The sequence below is a fragment of the Neodiprion virginianus genome, chromosome 6, assembly GCF_021901495.1.
Source record: "Neodiprion virginianus isolate iyNeoVirg1 chromosome 6, iyNeoVirg1.1, whole genome shotgun sequence".
In the NCBI taxonomy this organism is placed as follows: Eukaryota; Metazoa; Arthropoda; class Insecta; order Hymenoptera; family Diprionidae; genus Neodiprion; species Neodiprion virginianus.
This window is the reverse complement of record NC_060882.1, coordinates 16,913,655-16,932,937: the sequence shown is the minus strand read 5'-3', so window position 1 is coordinate 16,932,937 and position 19,283 is coordinate 16,913,655. Positions and strand designations below refer to the sequence as shown.

The window sequence follows — 19,283 nt, the reverse complement described above, 5'->3', positions numbered from 1 at the left end:
GGCGTTTCAATAAATACAGCGAATTTGTTGGAATGGCAAGTGGGTGTAGTATTATTATTCAAATGTCAGCAACAAAAAAAAAAAAAAGATGTGTAACGTTTTCTTATACCAATCTTATCGCAGGTATTGCATTATTTGAACTTAAATAATAATAATAATAATAATCCAACAACAGTGATAACATACCGTAAAAGATAATGTGATAAACAATTTTTTTTGACATACGATTATAATACGGTGTGGTAACACATAGTTACCCATTATAATTACAAATAAATAATGCGATTTGTATATGTATAATTAATTATACCTATGTGCGGACTGAAATTGTAATAATAGGAAAAATCTTAATAATCCTCGCAAGTTAGATATTCCAAATCCAATTTTTCACCGTACATTTTAGCCTCTAATATTTTCAGGCTATTTCTATGCACAGCACCGACGAAATTTCTTTTCGACAAACCCGGATTTTTTCTCAGTTTGAATCCAAACGTTTTATCGATTGACATTTGCAGACTTTCTCGGTAAACGAAGCCCTCGATTCCTGTGTACGCCGGAGAAGAAACGTTTAGGTATTTATTGCACGGGTAATTGTTTGTTATCAACGCTGCGGCGTGTTATCGAAAAATCGTGTGATGTATAAAGTAACAGCTCTTATTCGACTCACCCCTGTACTCGAAAATCTCAAGACTCCGACCGTTTTTAACAAAGGTTAAAAATGTCTCGACAAAACCGTCGAAATTTATTACCAAAAATGATTTTGGATTGTGAGTTGGAATCGACTGGCGTATTTTTTTTACTGACAGACCGTCAAATATCTGGAATCGAAGAGAGAATAAGCAGGAACGAAGAAATTCGATAAATCCCACGAAAACTTTATATGAAGTCTATAAAACCACAGTGATTTTTTTCTTTGTAGATTTTCAAACCAGGTAACTATTTTCAACAAGCTCCATTTTTGTTACTTTTTTTACTTATTTTCTTTTTTTGTTTTGGCTAAACCATTGCATCTTTAGCTGTGATCGTATTGACAATGTTTAGATTCATTCGATCCGAAATGCTGGAAAACTATGTTTCTCTTTTAGTTTGAATTCGATAATATTCTGCGAAATATTTTCGGAATTTCAAGAAAAGTATTAAAAATTAATGAGGTAACGAATGGAATGCGAAATTACCGAAAAAGTAAAAAACTCAAAATACATTTTCACGACATGAATTTCGCAAAAAAAGTGTATACTCAAAGTATACAAAGGAAGTTTTGATCATTTCAGAGCAAAAAAAGAAAAGAATCAGAAATTGTTTGTACAAATATATTTTTAGCTATCTATTTTTCTAAAATTCGGAAAATTCGTTTCATATCGTAAGATTTCTAGCTTGCCAAAAAAAAACAAAAAAAAAATTGAAACTTCAAGGTTGTGCAAGGAATTTTCTCAGGTTGCATTGCGGGGTAAAACCAATGTAAAAATCTAAAATAAACGCCTTTTAACATTTCCTTTTTTTTTTTGTATGGAAAAAAAGGTAATAAGATGATAATATTCAAGGAAGTTAACAGGTATATATTGAAGTATAATACAAAAAATTATTATCAACAAATATTGAATAATGGCGACAATGAAGCCATTCTTGCGAGACACGTTGAATTCTGCGGCACGTATTTAATTCGTGTGAATTTGACTCTAAAACAATTACTTAATCTACATTTTTGTAGCTAGTGAAATGCGTAAGGAATTCTAAAAATATTGATTTTTGTGTAATTGGAGTTTATTTGAAAAAAGAGGTTAAATTTTCGACAAAAGGAGGGCCATCATTTATTAATAAATAATGTTTTAACTAACTTGTCGAAAATCGTCCACGCATTTCACTAGCTATAAACATGTAGATTAAGTAATATTTTTTCCCAGACTCAAATTTGCACCAGTTACACCGCGTGCCGCAGAATTCAACATGTCTCACAAGAATGGCTCCAATGTCGTTATTTTTTAATATTTGCTGACAATAGTTTTCTTATATTATACTTAAATATATGCGCAAAAACTTTTTTAAGTATTATTATCTCATTAGCTTTTCTTCCATTCAAAAAGAAATTGTCACAAAAGCGCTTTTTTTTAAGGTTCTGACAACGGTGTTGCCTCTTAAAATCCGAAAAATGATGTGTTCTGAATATACAAAAAAGTTCGGACTTACGAACGCGTTATTTTCACTGACTCCTTCGTCGTAGTAGAGGAACATTTCATTTCGGAAAACGCCTGCCTGCAAGCCCAAAATCGAACTGTCTCTAAAGTGGTTCCAGATGCTGGTGTGATTCAGATGTAGGGGGTGAAATTCGCGAATGTGATCCTGATCGGCGAGCAATATTCTGTCCGTATTTGGAACGAACCGCATCCGTTCATCGGCCGGGAAATACGAAGTCGAATTCCCGTATAAGCCGCGATGCAAATCCTCGATCGACCACTTTTCCAATCTCTCCTTGGAGATAACCAGGAATGCGTGTTTGCCGATCTTCTTGGCGTCGTTAATGCTTCCGAGATCCAAGATATGCTAAAACGAGAATCGAGCCTCGTGAGAGTGCAATAATGCGAAGCCCGGCGATAAAGAAACGCGTATTGGAAAGTGAATTTCCCGTGCAGAGCGCGAAACTTGATTCGCGATGTTTGTTTCCTCTCCTCGATTCATTTAATGGCCGCAAATCTAACAGTCGGCGGAACTTTTCAATGAAAAAAGTAAATAAATAAACGAAATTGACCGACTTTCGAGCAACTGTTTACAGTCAAAATTCTATCTCGCTTCAATATGGATGTGTTCGTCCACTAAGACATGAAAATCCACAAATTTTCAGGGTTCTAAATCTTACGGTTCATGGGAAACACATTGATCAATTTTTAAATTCAACTTTTGTCCTCAAATTTTCAGCACTTCGTGACGTCGGAAAAAATATTGTCGAGTATTTTTTTCGTGTGAGGAAAGATGATATTTTCGAATATGAAATCCATTTTGAGGAAAGTGATCCTTAGGAATTGCAAAAAACACATTTTTACCTTGTTAATTATCTGCTTACGAAGATCCAGAAAAATAATTTATTTTCACCTTTTCGTGTAAAAGAGAAGACATCTTAGACTATATCATGAAACATCTCTCCTTTCACACACAAAAAAAAAACACAATTTCCATTTATACTCCTTCGCGTACTGAAAATAAAGGTAAAAAAAAATGAGCATTCTTAACAGGTTCTGAGGATTTACCTTAGAATGGATTCCCTTTTCACAAAAATTAAGACTATTTCACGCGAAAAGAGAAAAAAACATGAGGTCATATTTTTGTGACAATATAGAAAGTGCCGAAAATTTGAGAGCAGTGACTAAATTCAAAAACGTGATAAAACTGATCGGTTTAAAACCTCAAAAGTTTTAGGATTCAAATAACTTAGTAGGTATACGCTGTAACATATTTAAATTACAGCCCGATCGGAATTCCGAAAGTTGGTGGATCGGTCCACTATGCATGATACGTATTTAAATACTAACAGTCAATGTGTCTTCCTCAAATTTCCACAAGTTTCCAAAACTCATTCCACAGATTCCGGTTCCGATAGTCAGGATATAAATCTGATTCTCGTACTCCAAGGTGATCCATTTACCGACGTTGTCGAAATTCCGCTTGCTCGATACGATAGTAAAGCCAGATCCGTTGTAAATGAATGTGTTCAAAAAACAATTCTCCAAGTTGATCAACAGATATTCACCGCCATCCGCAGCTACGAAATGATGAGCAGTTTCGATCGCGATATCGAATTCGAGGATTTGGAGATACTCGAAGTATTTAAATCTGTATACCTGGTTATTGGCATACTTTTGTAAAGGTATCAGATCCTGGCAAGTACTTTTTAAATCCATCTACGAGGAGTTGAGTAAAATTTTACAAGATAAAAAAAGTGGATAAATAAAAACGAGACGAACACAAACAGAGTTTATAGCTAAATATATAAAGAAAGAAAAGGTTCGTTGAGGGAACTGAAATTTGATTGACTGATTGTGAGTAAAATTTTACGATAAAATATCGAATAATGAGTGTGTTTTAATACTCAAGAGAAAAATATCACTGGATTCCAAAAAACCACCAACGGACAATGGCTGCACCAAGAACCGATGGAAAACATTGTTTTTTTATTACTAGATTTATTTTATACTACTAAAAAGGTTATTGTCTGTGACTGCAGCTCAGCGAATCGGCATGAGTGAACTTTGTAAAATACAGAAAATACACATTCAGCCATTCTGCTGAAACTATGTATCAAAAAACTTGAACAATTGGTGCAACAGAAAAATCAGTAATTTGAATCAAGCTTTCCTCAAATCAAGGAGGTTGTTGAGTCAAGAATCAATACTTTCTCGTTTATTTTATCAAGAGATAATCACAAATTGTAGATTTATTAAATTCACGTATTCGTAATCTACGGATATTTTCCTAAAGTATACAAAGAAATGAATAAATAAAACTATTTTGAACTAGAGACTTTCGAATTTTTATTTCAAATCACTTTTACATGGCGAAAAATCTAATGAATTTCTTTGATTTCATTCGAAAATGGTTCATTTTGTTGAGGAGACTATGCTTTACTACTAATTGTAAGGGATTCTTCTTTAATTTGATACCAAATATTTCAACATTGCTTTGATATTGATTTAGATTAAAAACCGCGATTATCATATTTAATACGGGTAAAAAAAAGTCTACGCCAATGTGCAAAAAACAGTTTTTTTCAGAAAACGGAGCCATCATCGAGTTAAATCGAACAAATCTATTTTATATTTATCATTTTCGAGCGATTTGAACCGGATAATCGACATCTCAGCTCTTGTTTAAAGTGTGAGTATATCGTTTTTTTTCCTTTCTTTTTTTTGAATTTTTAGGAAAACCATCGTACCTTACGAATACACACGAATTTGACGAATATTCAAGATTCGACTGTCTCGTCACCAAATTACCCAAAAAATATCAAATTTCGACTCACCCTCAGAGAATTTTTACACTACGAGAAGTCTGTATCGTCTTGATGCAACTAATTATTTGAAAAATTGCTCGGCAATGCTCTAACTTCGATCAGAAGACGTAAAAAGTGAAGAAGAAAACCACGGTTTTTTTTTAATAACCCATCGATCAAAGGGTGGTTTGAAATTTCTTGTTTTCAAACTCACTACTTCTCTGCTGAACAATATCAGTTTCGAAAAATTTACATCGGAGTAACGACTAAATTTGCATCTTGTGAAATAACCAGTTGACGTTTGTGAAGAAATAGTGACTTGTTGATTTCCGTAAAAATGTTAAAGCATTGATCAATTTAAGTAATTAGTTTAACCAAAACGTGTATGAATCATAATTTACACTGCATTTGGTTCCCGTCGCATTATTGATTGATTGACAAGGAACGCAGTGTTTTTTTTTTCCAATATTACCGTACCTTGACACCTGTCACTACCGAGTCAATTTCCAATTTTCGTTTTTCCAATTCGTCGTACAAAATTCGGACGTTAATACCGTTCAACAGTCCGCTTCCTGTGACGTCTTTTTCAAAAGTGACATTACCCCGAAGGAGCCAATCACCCGAGACCAATTGTTTTTTCGGAAAACTGGTGTAAACCGCTTCGCTTTCCCATATCGCAAGATCAATGTCATTTACAAGTCCAAAAACGTGTAAATTTCTTCTCAATATTAACGGACTCAAAAATTGGAAGGTACCTGAAACGTGATAAGACGTACAATTGACCACAGCGAACGAATTCTCTACTAAGTAAACAGCGTTTACCGTTTCTCGTGACACTTTGTGCAGTACGCGAAGCGCAATACGTATCGGTTGACCGTAAAACAACGTTCCGATATAATTCGAAGCCCCCCTGAGAATTTAGGCTTCGCCTGCACAACCTCAACCCGCATTACTTACATGCATTGCGGTCTGTGTAATTCAGGCGATTCCACGCACCAATTATTACAAGACCGGCAGTTCGTGTCCATAAATGCGTTTAGACATTTTTTTGATTTAAGCCTTTTGAACGGTTGATTTGGAAAAAAAATCCCCCGAATTAGACGGAGAACCTTGTGTCAAATTTTTCATTATCTCTAACCTCTAACTCAATCTTCAACTTCTAGCCTCACTTGATGAAAGAAAAAATGGAAGAAACACAAAAGTCGAGATGAGAAATGCGTGTAACCAGATTTTCTTCAAGATGAAAAAGCGTTCAAAAAAATAATTAAAAAAAAAAAAAACGAGTGATATTTTACCAGTAAGTTTTTCATCGCCATCTAATGTGGCCATTTGTGATGCGTCGATATTGTTGATACATTTCGCATTAAAGTTCGTTTGTATCTGCACATTTCCGTGTAGCACTAAATTTCCGTTAATTGTTTGGTCACCGGATAACTGAGGTGAAAATAGAATAAAAAAAAAACAACATAAAGAATTAATGGAGTAAAGGAAGGACAGGGAATTAGGTGAAGTTTGTTGAAAAATATTGAATAAACGTCAATAAAATAAGATCCAAACGGAAACTTACTTACCATAAAGGTATTGGTAAATATTTGATTTATGTTGTGCCCGTTTACCGTTCCCGTAATTCCCAAATTTTCGACGGTGACATCAACGAAGGACAGTCTATTTGAGATGATCTGATTTTCTTTCAACGAAATCACGTCATTCAAGTTTATGCCATTCAAATAACCAACGGTCAAACTAGACTCAAAAGTCACATTTGTAAATGTCAAGACACCTGAAATCAATTTTCGGTTTTCAAAGCGAAAATGGTTGTGCTACAACATCGGGATTTCAATTTTTTTAACGAACTCTTCGACAGCAATAAGAACCTTAAGTTTCATTTCACTTCGTGTGATTTGTACCCGGAATACTTATAAAGGTTAGCGGGGAAAAAATGAATATTTTTCATTCGTTTCATGAAGTGATGGTTATCTATTGAGTATTTATCAAAATTTTATATTCGCAAGCCATAAAAACGTCTTCGAAAATACAAAAATAATAAATACTGTGATTAGAAACAAAAACTTGCGATATCCAATGAATGCTTGATTTCGAATCGCCTCAAAGTGGCATATAATAGATTCGTTCAATTCGCTCTACGATGTTTCGTTTTATTCAAAAAAGCCTATTTTATACAAATTCACGGTAACCCTTTTTTTCATCGTGTTGATATCATTGAATATTTAATCTTACTACATTGTATCAATACCGATTGTGATCAACAAATTGGCTATATTGATTATTGAATCAAATACCGAACAAAGAAAAAGTCTGTTTCAGTGAATTTAAAAAAAAAAAACCTTGTAAATAAAATGTACCATGGTAGAGTAAAATCTATAAATCTGCGTAATTTTCGTAATCGCTCACTAATGTAGTAATTTTATAAATACTCAATCGAAGACTATATCATGATGATGTTAATAAAAATCATCGATTTTTAGCCAACCAAGCTCCTCAATTTGCTTATTCAGAGTTTAAGTTACGAATCGACTATCTCATAAATGTAAACCGAATGGCGTGGATACTAACGGACAAAATAGATTCATTTTAAGTAGGTCCACTTCCTGATAAACCGTTCCGCTATTTAAACGGATTTCACCAGAAGTTTGCATACACGCGAAGAATTCTATTTGAACGGATATCGCTCTGCATGCATGAAACCACGTATTTTGCCATGAGAATTTGCTTTTTCGAAGTGCAAACAGTCCGCGCGAGTGTTCAAATTTATTCGAAGGCTTGGACTGGTTTCATTTTAATCTGCAGCTGTTTCGGACGCGTAGAGCCTCTAAATATTTCCTCGAATAGCGAAATCATTAAATGTTGAATCGCGCGGATTCGATCACCAAAAAAATTTATGTCACCAAATGTATAGTGGGGATATTTTTCTACTCGTCTAAATTTTTTTACAATCTGCAAATTACCAAATCGCAAAAACCACGTGAGTAATAATCATAAATATGATTTAACACCCACAGAAAATTTACAGTCTCTAAATTTTTATCTATCTCGATTTTCGATTCGGTTTTATAACTGCAACTGTAAATTAAATTTCTTACGTTTTTTAACCGAATTAAGCACTGAAATTTCGCAACGCATTGCAATTTTTTGTATAGAACGACTGTTTTTGAACATTCTTTGAATTTTCCCGCTACACTAAAAAAAATTACAGTTCATTTTGCGCCTTTCCAAATTTTTGCCTATCATACCGTTCCTACAATTTTTGAAAATAGATGTAGTTTGATCTATGATTCAAGAATGTCAAACACGAAAAGTCGCGAGCAGTTCGTATTTTTAGTTGATTTGAGATCTCTGAGAAATCCAAAAATCCGTCGTATTAAAATCATACTATCAAACGGGGCCTACAAACATTACAATATATAGAATTACGTCCCAAATTATATGACTCATATTTTGTTTCAGGAATGAAAACAATTTTGAATCAGGATCAAAATTTGACGTAGAGTTTCAAAAAATCGATAATCAATCTTCGTATAAGCAATAATTGGACGAATTTTCTTTCATTGAAAAATAACAATCCAAAGCTGCCGAAAATTGATAGAATTTTTGTGAGCCCGGACTTAAATTTCTGATAAGTAATCACATTACTTTCGCAATATGTATACTTTTTGATCGAACGAGAAGAAACTGAAAAACGCTGACGATTAAGTGATCGAAACAATCGTTACGTCTGCACGTAAAATTGCAGGAGAAATAAATTTGCTACTGAAATGCCCCGATGATCGTGTAAGACAAGGAATATTGGTGAAAACTCTTTGCAACACTGGTGTCAGAAGTGGGATTAAAGTGATGACGTAATATTCTAAACCAACGTTCAACAAATTGCTTAAAATTTACCTTGCACATAGGAGGGTCGGTTCAAAAATATAGCGCTCGATTCGAGTTCCTCGATATCAACATTAGCCAGAGTCCCGGTGTCCAAATGTTCTTTCACAATCAAATCGCCGCCGAGATGTATATCGTTTTCAAAAATTACATCAAAACCGCAGTGAACGTCTCTGTCGACGAACAGAGCCTTTTGATTGAATGGTGTCAGGTCCAAACCGTTGACTTCGTCGAGGACGGTGAAGTTTTTCGCGAACTTTACGGAATTGGTGAATACTTTCGTACCGGCAATTTCGACGAAATTTTCATCTCGGTTGACGGTCGCGGCGATAAAATCGCCAAAGTTGAGTCCCTGGACGAGCCCGTTGACTCGGAGATGTTCGACCGCGGCGGCGTCGGGAAACCGGAAATGGCCGGTAAGTTTAAAGGTGTGATTATTCCTTAGATAGGCGAGCCTCTCGACCAATTGTCGATAGAAAATGTCATTCACTTTTCCCTCCGAGTCGAAGGAATCGGTGACCCGAACGTTTCCCTTGACCAAAACCGGCCCGGTCAAAGTTTGGTCCAGACGCGAGTTCAGGATACTTTCCACCGGAACCCCGTTCAGAATCGGGACCTGGAGGATCTGGCAGTCCAGAAAGTCGAAAGTCTTCTCACCCGTCAGAACGACGCCCTTTTCGTTCCTGAACACCGAGTCCAAAATAAACGAGGTCAGGTTTATCCCGTTCACCAAACCACGAACCTCCAAATTTTTGACGTAAAAACCGTCGTCAACATAAACGTTCCTCGGCCCGTTCCGCGAGTGAATTTCCGCTACGGATTGGCCGTTGATTTTGCCCGCCTGGACCCGTCCTTTGACGACGAAGGCGTCGATCGCCATTTTCCCGTTCCATATCCGGTCAAAGAGGTCCTCGAAATCGTTACGGAATTTGTCGAGATCGGTAAGAGACATGCCGTTTATCCGTCGCGCCTTAACCAAGCCAACTTTCAGCTTATTTATCCTGTGATTTCCGGTAAGGACCTGAGATTTCGTAACCGACATCCGGCGCGCCTCAAACTCGGCGAACTTTACGTTGTTTAGAATTTGCGGACTCACAGAGCCGGCGAAAAGTTCGTCCACTTCTAGATCATCGAATAACACGTTCTGAAAAGTCTGCGAAAACTTGACGGAAAAATCCCGCGCTGAAATCTTGCCGTTCATGGTTCGAAAACTTAGGTCTTCCAGAATCGGGGGCACTTTGAATATCAGTTTTTTTTTAGGACATTTAGAAAAATCCCCGCCGCCCATCGCCGCGAGTCCGTCCAAGTGATTCTCCAAGTCGTTCAACTGCTTGCATTTCAGTTTATCGAAGGTTACGTGGGTCGAGATTTTTTTCAAATCTAGAAAAATTAAGGGAAATAATTTTTTTTTTTTTTTTTCTTTTGTTGGAGCGCGAATAACGGTCGGATCTGCAGATCGCCGTACGCAAAAACTCACTCGGAAATTCCTGTTCGCCACTAAATGTGACGAATTCGTCGATGAGGTGCCCGTTGTACTTTTTTGATGCAACTTTTAATTTAGTGTCGATATGAACGTTGCCCAAAAACGTCTTGTGCCCGGTAATCACGGCGTACTCATCGTTCTTCGAAATTATATCGTCAAAGTCGGACAAGGTCTTACCGTTTACCAAATCCTCAACGATCAAATTTCCCTTGACGTGCAAATTTGTGAACATCGTATCGGCGGTAATGGCATTAACGTCAGTCAGCGTCAAACGATGTTCTTCAAGATCTATCTTGATACCGGTTATACGTCCGTCGATCTAAAGTCGGGATATTAATTGAAATCGTTGCAAATCAGACACGTTGTAACAGTGCTATTTTTATAAAGTTACCGAATCTCTTTTGGACTCAGGAAACGTAACTAAAGTTAATATGTATGTATAGGCATTAATATTTGTTTCAAAATTTAATATCTGTAACTTGTAGAGAAATTGAACAGAAACTTGTGTTCCGGACTTCTTGAATTGATTGAAATTAATGAAAAAAAAATTAGTACTTAAATTCACATTTTATGTGGACTTATATTTAGCGTATAAGTTGGCAAGGTTAACGTAACGAAACGTGGAAAGAAATATAACAATTTTGTAGTTTCAGAAAAGAGTTAAATTTGCAAAATCTGATGCGCTATTAGTGTTAACTGAATCTCAGGCAATACTAATGTTGCAAAATAACTATTTTTTTTACAGACATCAACCTGCTAAACCGTAATAGAGCTGAACATGTTGATATTTTTCAAACTCAACTCTTTCGGGTGTTCTAAAATTGGAAAAAATAAATTTGTTGTTCTATGTTTTATTACGTTAGCGTCGCTGATTGCTAACTCGAATCCATCAGAAATTCCGATATCTCGAAATAAAGTTTTTCAAAATCCTGGAACTTTTACAAATTGTTGCAGTGGCATTACTGTCTTTCAAGGTATAAAAAATATTCTCAATGCAAGACAATTTGTTTCAACCAACAACTTTGGTGACAGTTATACCGTCCAATAATTATATCCAATCACCGTTATCGATAAATTAAGCATTCGTAAATAGATTAAATGAATTCTATTTTAAATGATCAATGATCGTTAAAAACAAAAATTGGGTATTTGCATAATTTTTATATTTCTTAACTTTTGATGTTTTTCGATTCTATAAATTTTTTCAGAATTTTTGAAAAAAAAAATATTTTGTTTTTGTTTATAAATATTTAAATAATTTAATAAATAAAAGTGGTCCTAAATCACATAAAAGTCACGTGACATAAAACGGAATGTGATTGGTTTGACGTCATTGTGCTGCTACTGGCGCGTTTATTTGAATCCACAAAGAGTAATGTACAATATTTTCTAGCGCTAAAAAAATTTTAAGTAAGTTTTTTAAACTTTAAGTTTGATACATTGTATAATTAATGTCAGACTTCGGTGAAAATAATTAAAATAGAAATCAATTTTTGTGTGGTGTTTTTTTTTTTTTAACTCACACGGATAATTGTGTGGAGGTTATGATCACGTCAATGTTATTATACTGAGAATGTTAAGCAAGCATTAGTTTGAGTATTTTTACAAGTTGGTACTATACACCAACAAAAATCGTTTTTTAATGACATATTAAATAATTTAATAACTTTAGTTTATAATAAACAGCACTATCAGACGTTCTTTTCATCAATCACAACACAGAGCAACAGCTTTCATACACGTACGGCGTGCTTACAGGAGAACTTGGCGCTAAAAATTTCAAAAAAATTCAGCATTGTGACGTCACATACGCGAGATGGAGCTACTTATTCATTTAAATATTGCCTTTTTTTTATTTATTAAATTATTTAAATACTTATAAACAAAAACAAAATATTTTTTTTTCAAAAATTCTAAAAAAATTTATAGAATCGAAAAACATCAAAAGTTAAGAAATATAAAAATCATGCAAATACCCAATTCTTGAATCAATATGTTTTGTAGGTCAAAATTAATTCGTGAACTCTGTAAATAAGTTTCTGAGAACAAATCCAAGATAAAAACCTTTCGATAAGTTTTTGTTCATCATTCTCTCAAAAGCACAACATTTTTCAGGTTCTGAAACGTTAGAACTTCCATAGAAAACGGATTCGATCTTGAGTGAGAAAAAATCGGTGGTAAAAAATTACCTGCAAATTTTCCTCTATCGTTAAATTCTTAAATGTTATTTGGTGGGGTAAATTCTGCTTCTTGTCCAAAACAACGAAATCATCGTACGGAATACCATTGATCGTTTTTATTCCCTTCAAATTCGCTACCTTGAGTTTACCAAAAGTTTTTCGGCCAATAATTTCCGCCTTATTCGTACCGTTTTGCAGCACATATCCTGCGGGATATTTGAGACCGTTTAAAGTCGCCACCGAAACAGTGTCAGCAATGATTTCCTGTCAAAAATACACCAACGTAAATCACTTTTCCTGATATCAGTCAAACGACCGTGAGGTGTGAGTGAGTTGCCGATATTCACGTACCCCATAAACAACCGTCAGACCTGGTATAATTGCGGGTTGATTTTTCCACACAACACTCTTCATCAAATTGTACCACAAGAATCCGTTAATGCTGGTGAAATTGAGACTACCTTCAACGAGCAAATGATTCAAGTCGGTAAAGTCAACATTTTCGTAGTTCGTCTTTTTGGTGTCGAATATAAATTTGTTTCTCGGCACCCCGTTGATATTGGCAATATTTAAAACGGTTGCCTCGATTGACGGGAACGATTTACGCCCTTTGATAACCAATTTTTTGTCATATTTAACAAAGTCATTGCGTATATTCTCGATCGAAAAGTTATTGATGAACTTCAGGGTCGATTTTTTCACGTGCAATGTTCCCCGCACTTCCATTCCACCGTTCAGAACAAAACCTTTGCTCAATTTAACCTCCGGGGAATCTACGCGCAGAGCTGTCTCTGAGATGATTTTCATTTTCTCCATTTTATCTTCCAAAATTCGGAACCGCTGATCGAATATATTCAGGTCTGACGCTACGTCAAATTTAGAGAATAATTTTGAGCCGACTTTAAGAGACTCGAAGATGACCTCGTGCGAAAACGTCACGGCCTCGGTGTCGACTTTCGATAAATTCCAAAACCCAGTGATCACCGGATTTTTATGGTAACTCTTCTCATACCTTTTTGTCGTCTCGTCTAAAATAAATTCCTGCTTCATAAATGTTTCCTGGAAAATATATGAAAACTTGACCGTTTGCAAAAAAATTTCTCGCACCGTTGCGACGTAGAAATGAGAATGTACCTAGTTGGATTTATTTGAGAAATTTTCATTTGATACCTCCAGAGAATTCTTGAGCTGCAATATTTTCTCCATTTCATCGAGCACGGGTCGAGGCAAATCTGACAACATGGTATCGACTCTGACCAATTTATTCTCAAACAAAAATCCGTACTTCGGTATCGGAGTGATTTTTGATAGTTGAAAATCGTCGATATTTATTGGCGGAAGATGAGTGATTTGGAATTTTGTACCCTGCCAAGAAAACCCGACGACTGTGAGGTTCTTCAGTTGCACAAGAAGGAGGCATTCTTCTCTATAGGTTCGGACTGGCAAGCATTGGGCCCACAAAGTTTCACCTAAGTCTAATTTGAGGTAAGGTTTAGTTAAAGGGTACGTCTCAAAAGTACAGTGATGTCGAGGAAGTGGTTGCAACGAAAATGTGACGAAAATAAGTTTTGAATACCTCACTTGACCTAATCTTATTAGAAATGACTAGAAAAGTTCCCCTGACACGGGATAAAATTTAAAAACGCTGAATTTCAATTGTAAAGACCTCATAACGCTGCATTATAACTTCATATAAATACTATTACTCTCCGTGATTTTTCTCTTAAAAATCTGCGCTGCACGTCAGACTTTTATTAACAATACTGCTCACATTAATCGCGAATGCAATGTCCATATATCGTCTGAGTTAGATTTTGGGTAGTTATAAATAAATTAAATTATTTTTCATCGAAATTGGACTAACAATAAAATGTTTCGGTGAAAGAAAAATTTGAACAACGTGATTTCTCCGATGCTGTTAAAATAGCATGGTTTTTACAGTTGAAATTCAAAGTTGAAAAAAACTTCGAAATCACAGGGAATTTTTTTCAATAATACTTGAGTAACTTTGTCAGCTTCAGTTTTCATTTATAAACCTTTGTTGCGTCATGTTTGCGTTTCGAAATATTTTGGAGCTGACTGTACGTCTCGGACATTTGTAATCCACGAGTAGCGTGTCAGAAAAACAAAAAAAATAAAGTTTGAAAAAAGGAAGGAATGATTCACCGCCAAGCAATTTTTCCATCTCCACGTCGAACAGAAATTCGTTTTCCATAAAAGTAAAGAGGGCTGGTTCCGGACCGGAGATGATCAGATACTCCGTGTACCCGTTTTCAAAGCAAACCGAATTCCTGAAGCCATTTGACGTGATATTTTGCGTAGGTTTGAACAGTCCTTCCTTCGTCTCGCTCTCTTTGAATTCGTAAAACGAGATCGTGTTCGCACTATGAACACTGAGGAAAGTCTCTTCGTAGACTGAGCAGATCTCAAACCTCGAGACTTTCGGCATCCAAATTCTTTGACAAAGCCTACAAGACGCAGTGAGTAATCTTTAGCAGCAAACTAACGATGATCAACTAATCGTTCGAAAATATATCATAGCTTACGAAAGAGAGTTGCTGGTTCCAAGAGATAAGTGAGGTTTTTTTAGACAAAGACAGAAAAGCTGATGACTGAAATTTGCTCAAACAAATGGCATGGTTTACAAACAAGAGTTATAGAAAGACGTAGAACGGTTCCAAAAATTTTAGAGAAAACCAGAGCCAGGGATCGAGAAAAAAAAGTAGTGCAATTCGCACAGTATTTTTGCAAAAATATTGTTTTTGCACTTAAGAACCAATTATAGAGACAAAATTCTTTTTCAAAACAACGTTTTGTACGGTGAAAAACTCGGCAAATACTTCGCTTTACTATCATGTTCGAAAAACAGAATTGTGCTGAAACGTATACAGTATATAAAAAAACATACAAACTTTTACAAAAAATTGAAAGCATGTTACATATAAGAACAAAAGGAATTGAGAGTAAATTTTTCTGATATCACTGCAAAACTTTTTCACGCCAAAGCTCAACTTACAAACGCATATAGTAAGCATATTCTGCTAAGATATAAATTGCAAATTCAAAACTGCAAAAAAAAATTAATTCCTAGAAGATCGTTTTTATATTCCTAACATGCAATGGTTTGTATGAACACTCTCTTCTTCTGAATATTATAGTATTTGCCGTCTCAATATTTTCATCGCAACATTACCTATGCGCAGTTCCACTAGATAGTAAATAGCTGTGCCACGTGAAGACGCATCAGCGTTGAATAAGTATGCACATGATAACCGAGAAAGAAACTAGTTTAGAGGTATAATCATCGTATCAATTATGCAATTCAAGATTACATTCATCGTTAGAAAATACTTTAATGTCGTTTCAAGATTTTGCGATGAGTATCGTGGTTTTTTCATGGCGATAACTGGATTTCCTTCTATACGAATGCTCAATCAGAGACAACAGAGCGCATCAATAATATCGCACTGTTTTCATCGGTCTCAAAATGTAATCGTATGAAGAAAGCAAGCTTATTTTCTAAATGCATTTCGCAATGACCTGAAAATCCCAGTATTGAATCAAATATTGCGCTCAAAATAATGTGCCGAACTGCCGTAGCAAGATCCAAGACGAAACGCAGAAGCCACGTACGACAGCGTTTTGAGCACACACGGCATCAGCGATAATATTGTAACAGTAAAAGTGCAAAAGACTCACCACAAGTCGAGAAGACCGCCGACGAACTTGAATCCATAGATTTCGAGGGATGAATAGTCGGCGTTGTTGTAGCTCATCTGTTCGGTGAGCAGCAGGAGTTTGTTGCGTCGGTTGTGTTGAAAGAATTCTAACCTCTCGACGCGCCTGGAGACGACTAAGGATGAAACTCGCTCAAACTTCTCGTCTCCATATTTATACCACAGAATTTCCGTTTCAGCGCCGGCCTCGATGCAAATTATGGCGAAAATTTGCTCCTGATGCGCGACAGGCTCGAGCAAAGCGATCACTTTGAACGTCAAAATAGTGCCGGTAACTGTCAAAACAGCGCGATGATGGACGCGGCCATCTTTGTTGCTATGGAAACAGAGCCAGAGACTCGACCCCCCGCTGCTGGCCAAGATTCCGTCGCGAACGCCGGCCGAATACTGCCAGCCGGTCACGCCGATTGTTGACAGAATTGGGTCCTCCTCGATTGTTATGTTCGCGACGATTAGCTCTAGGGTGTAAGTCAGCGTTTCATTAATCTGATTGTGAATATATGTGCCGGATTGTTTACGTGATGCGCGCACAGGGAGCCCTGATTATAGGCAAATCAGGATACAATTCCGTTCTGATCAGCTCCGAGTTTCGCCGGATAGTGATGACAAAAGGGAAGCGCAGCTACTCAGAGCAAACTTGTACACCGACTTGCCTACAATTAGGGGTACCTGTGGAGCGCATCGCCGAAATAACTCGGTATACATATCAAGCAAATTTTAGTTATTACGAATCTAATACTTGTATTTCTACTGAGAATAACAGATATGTAATAAGGTTTATAATTAATATAACGTACATGCAAAAAATAAAAAATATATGTATAAAATATACATGTAAAATATATAATATATATGCTCCCGTAACTATGCCTTTTAGTCGACAGCAAGGTACGTCAGATTGATGTAATGCAGTTAACTAGGGGCCGTCATTGGATTACGACAGGTTTATTTTTCGCAAAATTGTACTTTTAAAACCTTACGCAATTTACAGACAGCCCCTCTTGAGTGCGAACCTGTGACATTATAATGCATGGATGGATAGAAATGCTTTTACGAATGTACTCAGAATGTTGGGTGAAGACTGGGAATAACATACGAAACAAGGTTAAGGTGATGCTTGAGTAAATATTCGTGATTGTAGAATTTCTTTTTATCAATCAATGATTCTGATATGTAGAATGGTATTTAGTATATGTATATTACTGAAAATATGCAGTCACTTGTTTTATAGACAAAGTCTACGCACGTACAGAATGTTGTGAAATTTGCATTTGAAATGAAAAAATGAAAATAGTTCCTTTAATCGCTTCCAAAACATAATATGAAAATAAGGTATTTCCAGTGGATAATTATAAAACTACACATCGTTGGTTAATATTCTGAAGAAATAAGTGCTTTTCATAACCGTTCGGACCTAATCATATGTGATATTGGGTATATTGAATTTTATGTGTGATCTAATTGTAGGGAACATTTTTTCAATCCTACATCACTGTGAGATTTTATCGAAATTCGGAAACTTTGAGAGACTTTCAGAAATTTTTTAAAATACTTTAGTGCAGTTTCATAAAACCGTCAAAAATCGCATAATTGTAACGGTTTAGATGACTACATTGAAATGAATTTTTCAACCGTTTCAATTTCGTTATCAATACGAACCGAGCAAGAAATTTCGAGGTTTGTTTCGGATACTTTGGCAAACATCGTGCTTTATATTGAGAATATGGGTTGAAATGAAAATGAAATTATAAATACTAAGCAATTCGTGATGGAAATTAAACATGATGTTCGAAAAACAGGCATTGCAATCAAAAAGCGCAAAACTCTAGTCAACACTTTTAATTCCGATTGAAAATGAAACCGTTTTCAACAATACTCTGCGGCTGTTCAGTTAGAATGTTAATGTTTGCAAAATTTGAGAATTTTGGCTTTAAAACGTTTGAAAGATTTATCGCAACTCCGGTTTTAAGATTTTTCTACAGATACTATAAAAAATAAATTTCGAATCTTTAACAAAATACTCTAGTGCCACATAATTTTAACATTTGTTTTTTCTGTTTCTCTTCAAACGATCGTGCATGGTCACCCAATTCTATCTCGATATTCTTGTCACCTCAATAAATTTTATTTTCGCGTCAGATAATGCTTGCTTGTTTCAGATTGAGCAAATTTCATTTCAATACCTAAACGATAAGCATGACACAAGTGTTGTTCAAAATGAAAACAGATTTGCCATCCTCTGCGTATAGTTTTCCTACTTGTCGGTGCAAAAAAAAAAGTTATTCTTGTGTATGCAACATCGTCTCTGATATGATTTTTTCACTATAATGAGAAGGATTTCATTTTCATCTGCCAAGAATTCAACACAACAATTGACCAATATAATGCGAATTCAATGAAAATAATAACAAGAAGAATTATTTCCATGTACAATATGCACAGAAATTTTAATTCCGTACTATTAATAATTACAATATATTGTGAGTGTGAAAAAATTTTTAGCGAACCGTAGATATAAATAATTATTGCATCCATGTTAAATGCTGAATAAATGAGTTACAAGTTTTCCTACCTTCGCGATTCCCGGCACCGCTTCCAAACTCGTATTCCTGCCATATTTTCAAACTGTCGTCCGTATCCCGAGAATATCTCTGAGTCTTTACATCCTTCAACATGACGTCCAGTCTTTCGACCATATCTTCGTCGTGAAAGCCGCATTTTGCCCGTAAGAAAATTACAAGGAAAACCAATGCAGCTTTACTAAAGTGGGATGGTGCACCGGCCATCTTCGATCACCTATCGATCTCTATTTCTTGAACATGCTCTACCTCGCGTGCTTATTGATGTCGACTGTCGCTGTGATCACTTAATCGGCATTTACTACACACCTCCCCCCCCTGCCCCCTGTTCACGCTTTGCTCATTGTATTCGCAATCCTCGTCAGGGCACGACTCAAAATATCGCCAATTCACGGGCTGTTTGGTGTCAGATATAGGTAGGTATATGTATACAATATA

At 35.8% G+C, this 19,283-nt stretch overlaps 1 protein-coding gene across 1 annotated transcript; it reads right to left on the bottom strand.

Annotated features, from left to right (window-relative positions):
- Nucleotides 1-69: 69 nt before the first annotated feature.
- LOC124307316 (uncharacterized) lies at nucleotides 70-19,124 on the bottom strand. The gene is made up of 15 exons (XM_046768841.1): nucleotides 18,839-19,124; nucleotides 16,229-16,724; nucleotides 14,696-14,997; nucleotides 13,700-14,004; nucleotides 12,881-13,588; nucleotides 12,539-12,793; nucleotides 10,344-10,668; nucleotides 8,879-10,246; nucleotides 6,550-6,758; nucleotides 6,274-6,412; nucleotides 5,456-5,733; nucleotides 3,522-3,890; nucleotides 2,185-2,538; nucleotides 668-818; nucleotides 70-544 (listed from the first exon to the last, which is right to left on the bottom strand). Exons 1-15 carry the CDS (start codon nucleotides 19,050-19,052, stop codon nucleotides 348-350), a joined length of 5,670 nt encoding a protein of 1,889 aa, XP_046624797.1. The 5' UTR covers nucleotides 19,053-19,124; the 3' UTR covers nucleotides 70-347.
- Between the last annotated feature and the right edge of the window lie 159 nt (nucleotides 19,125-19,283).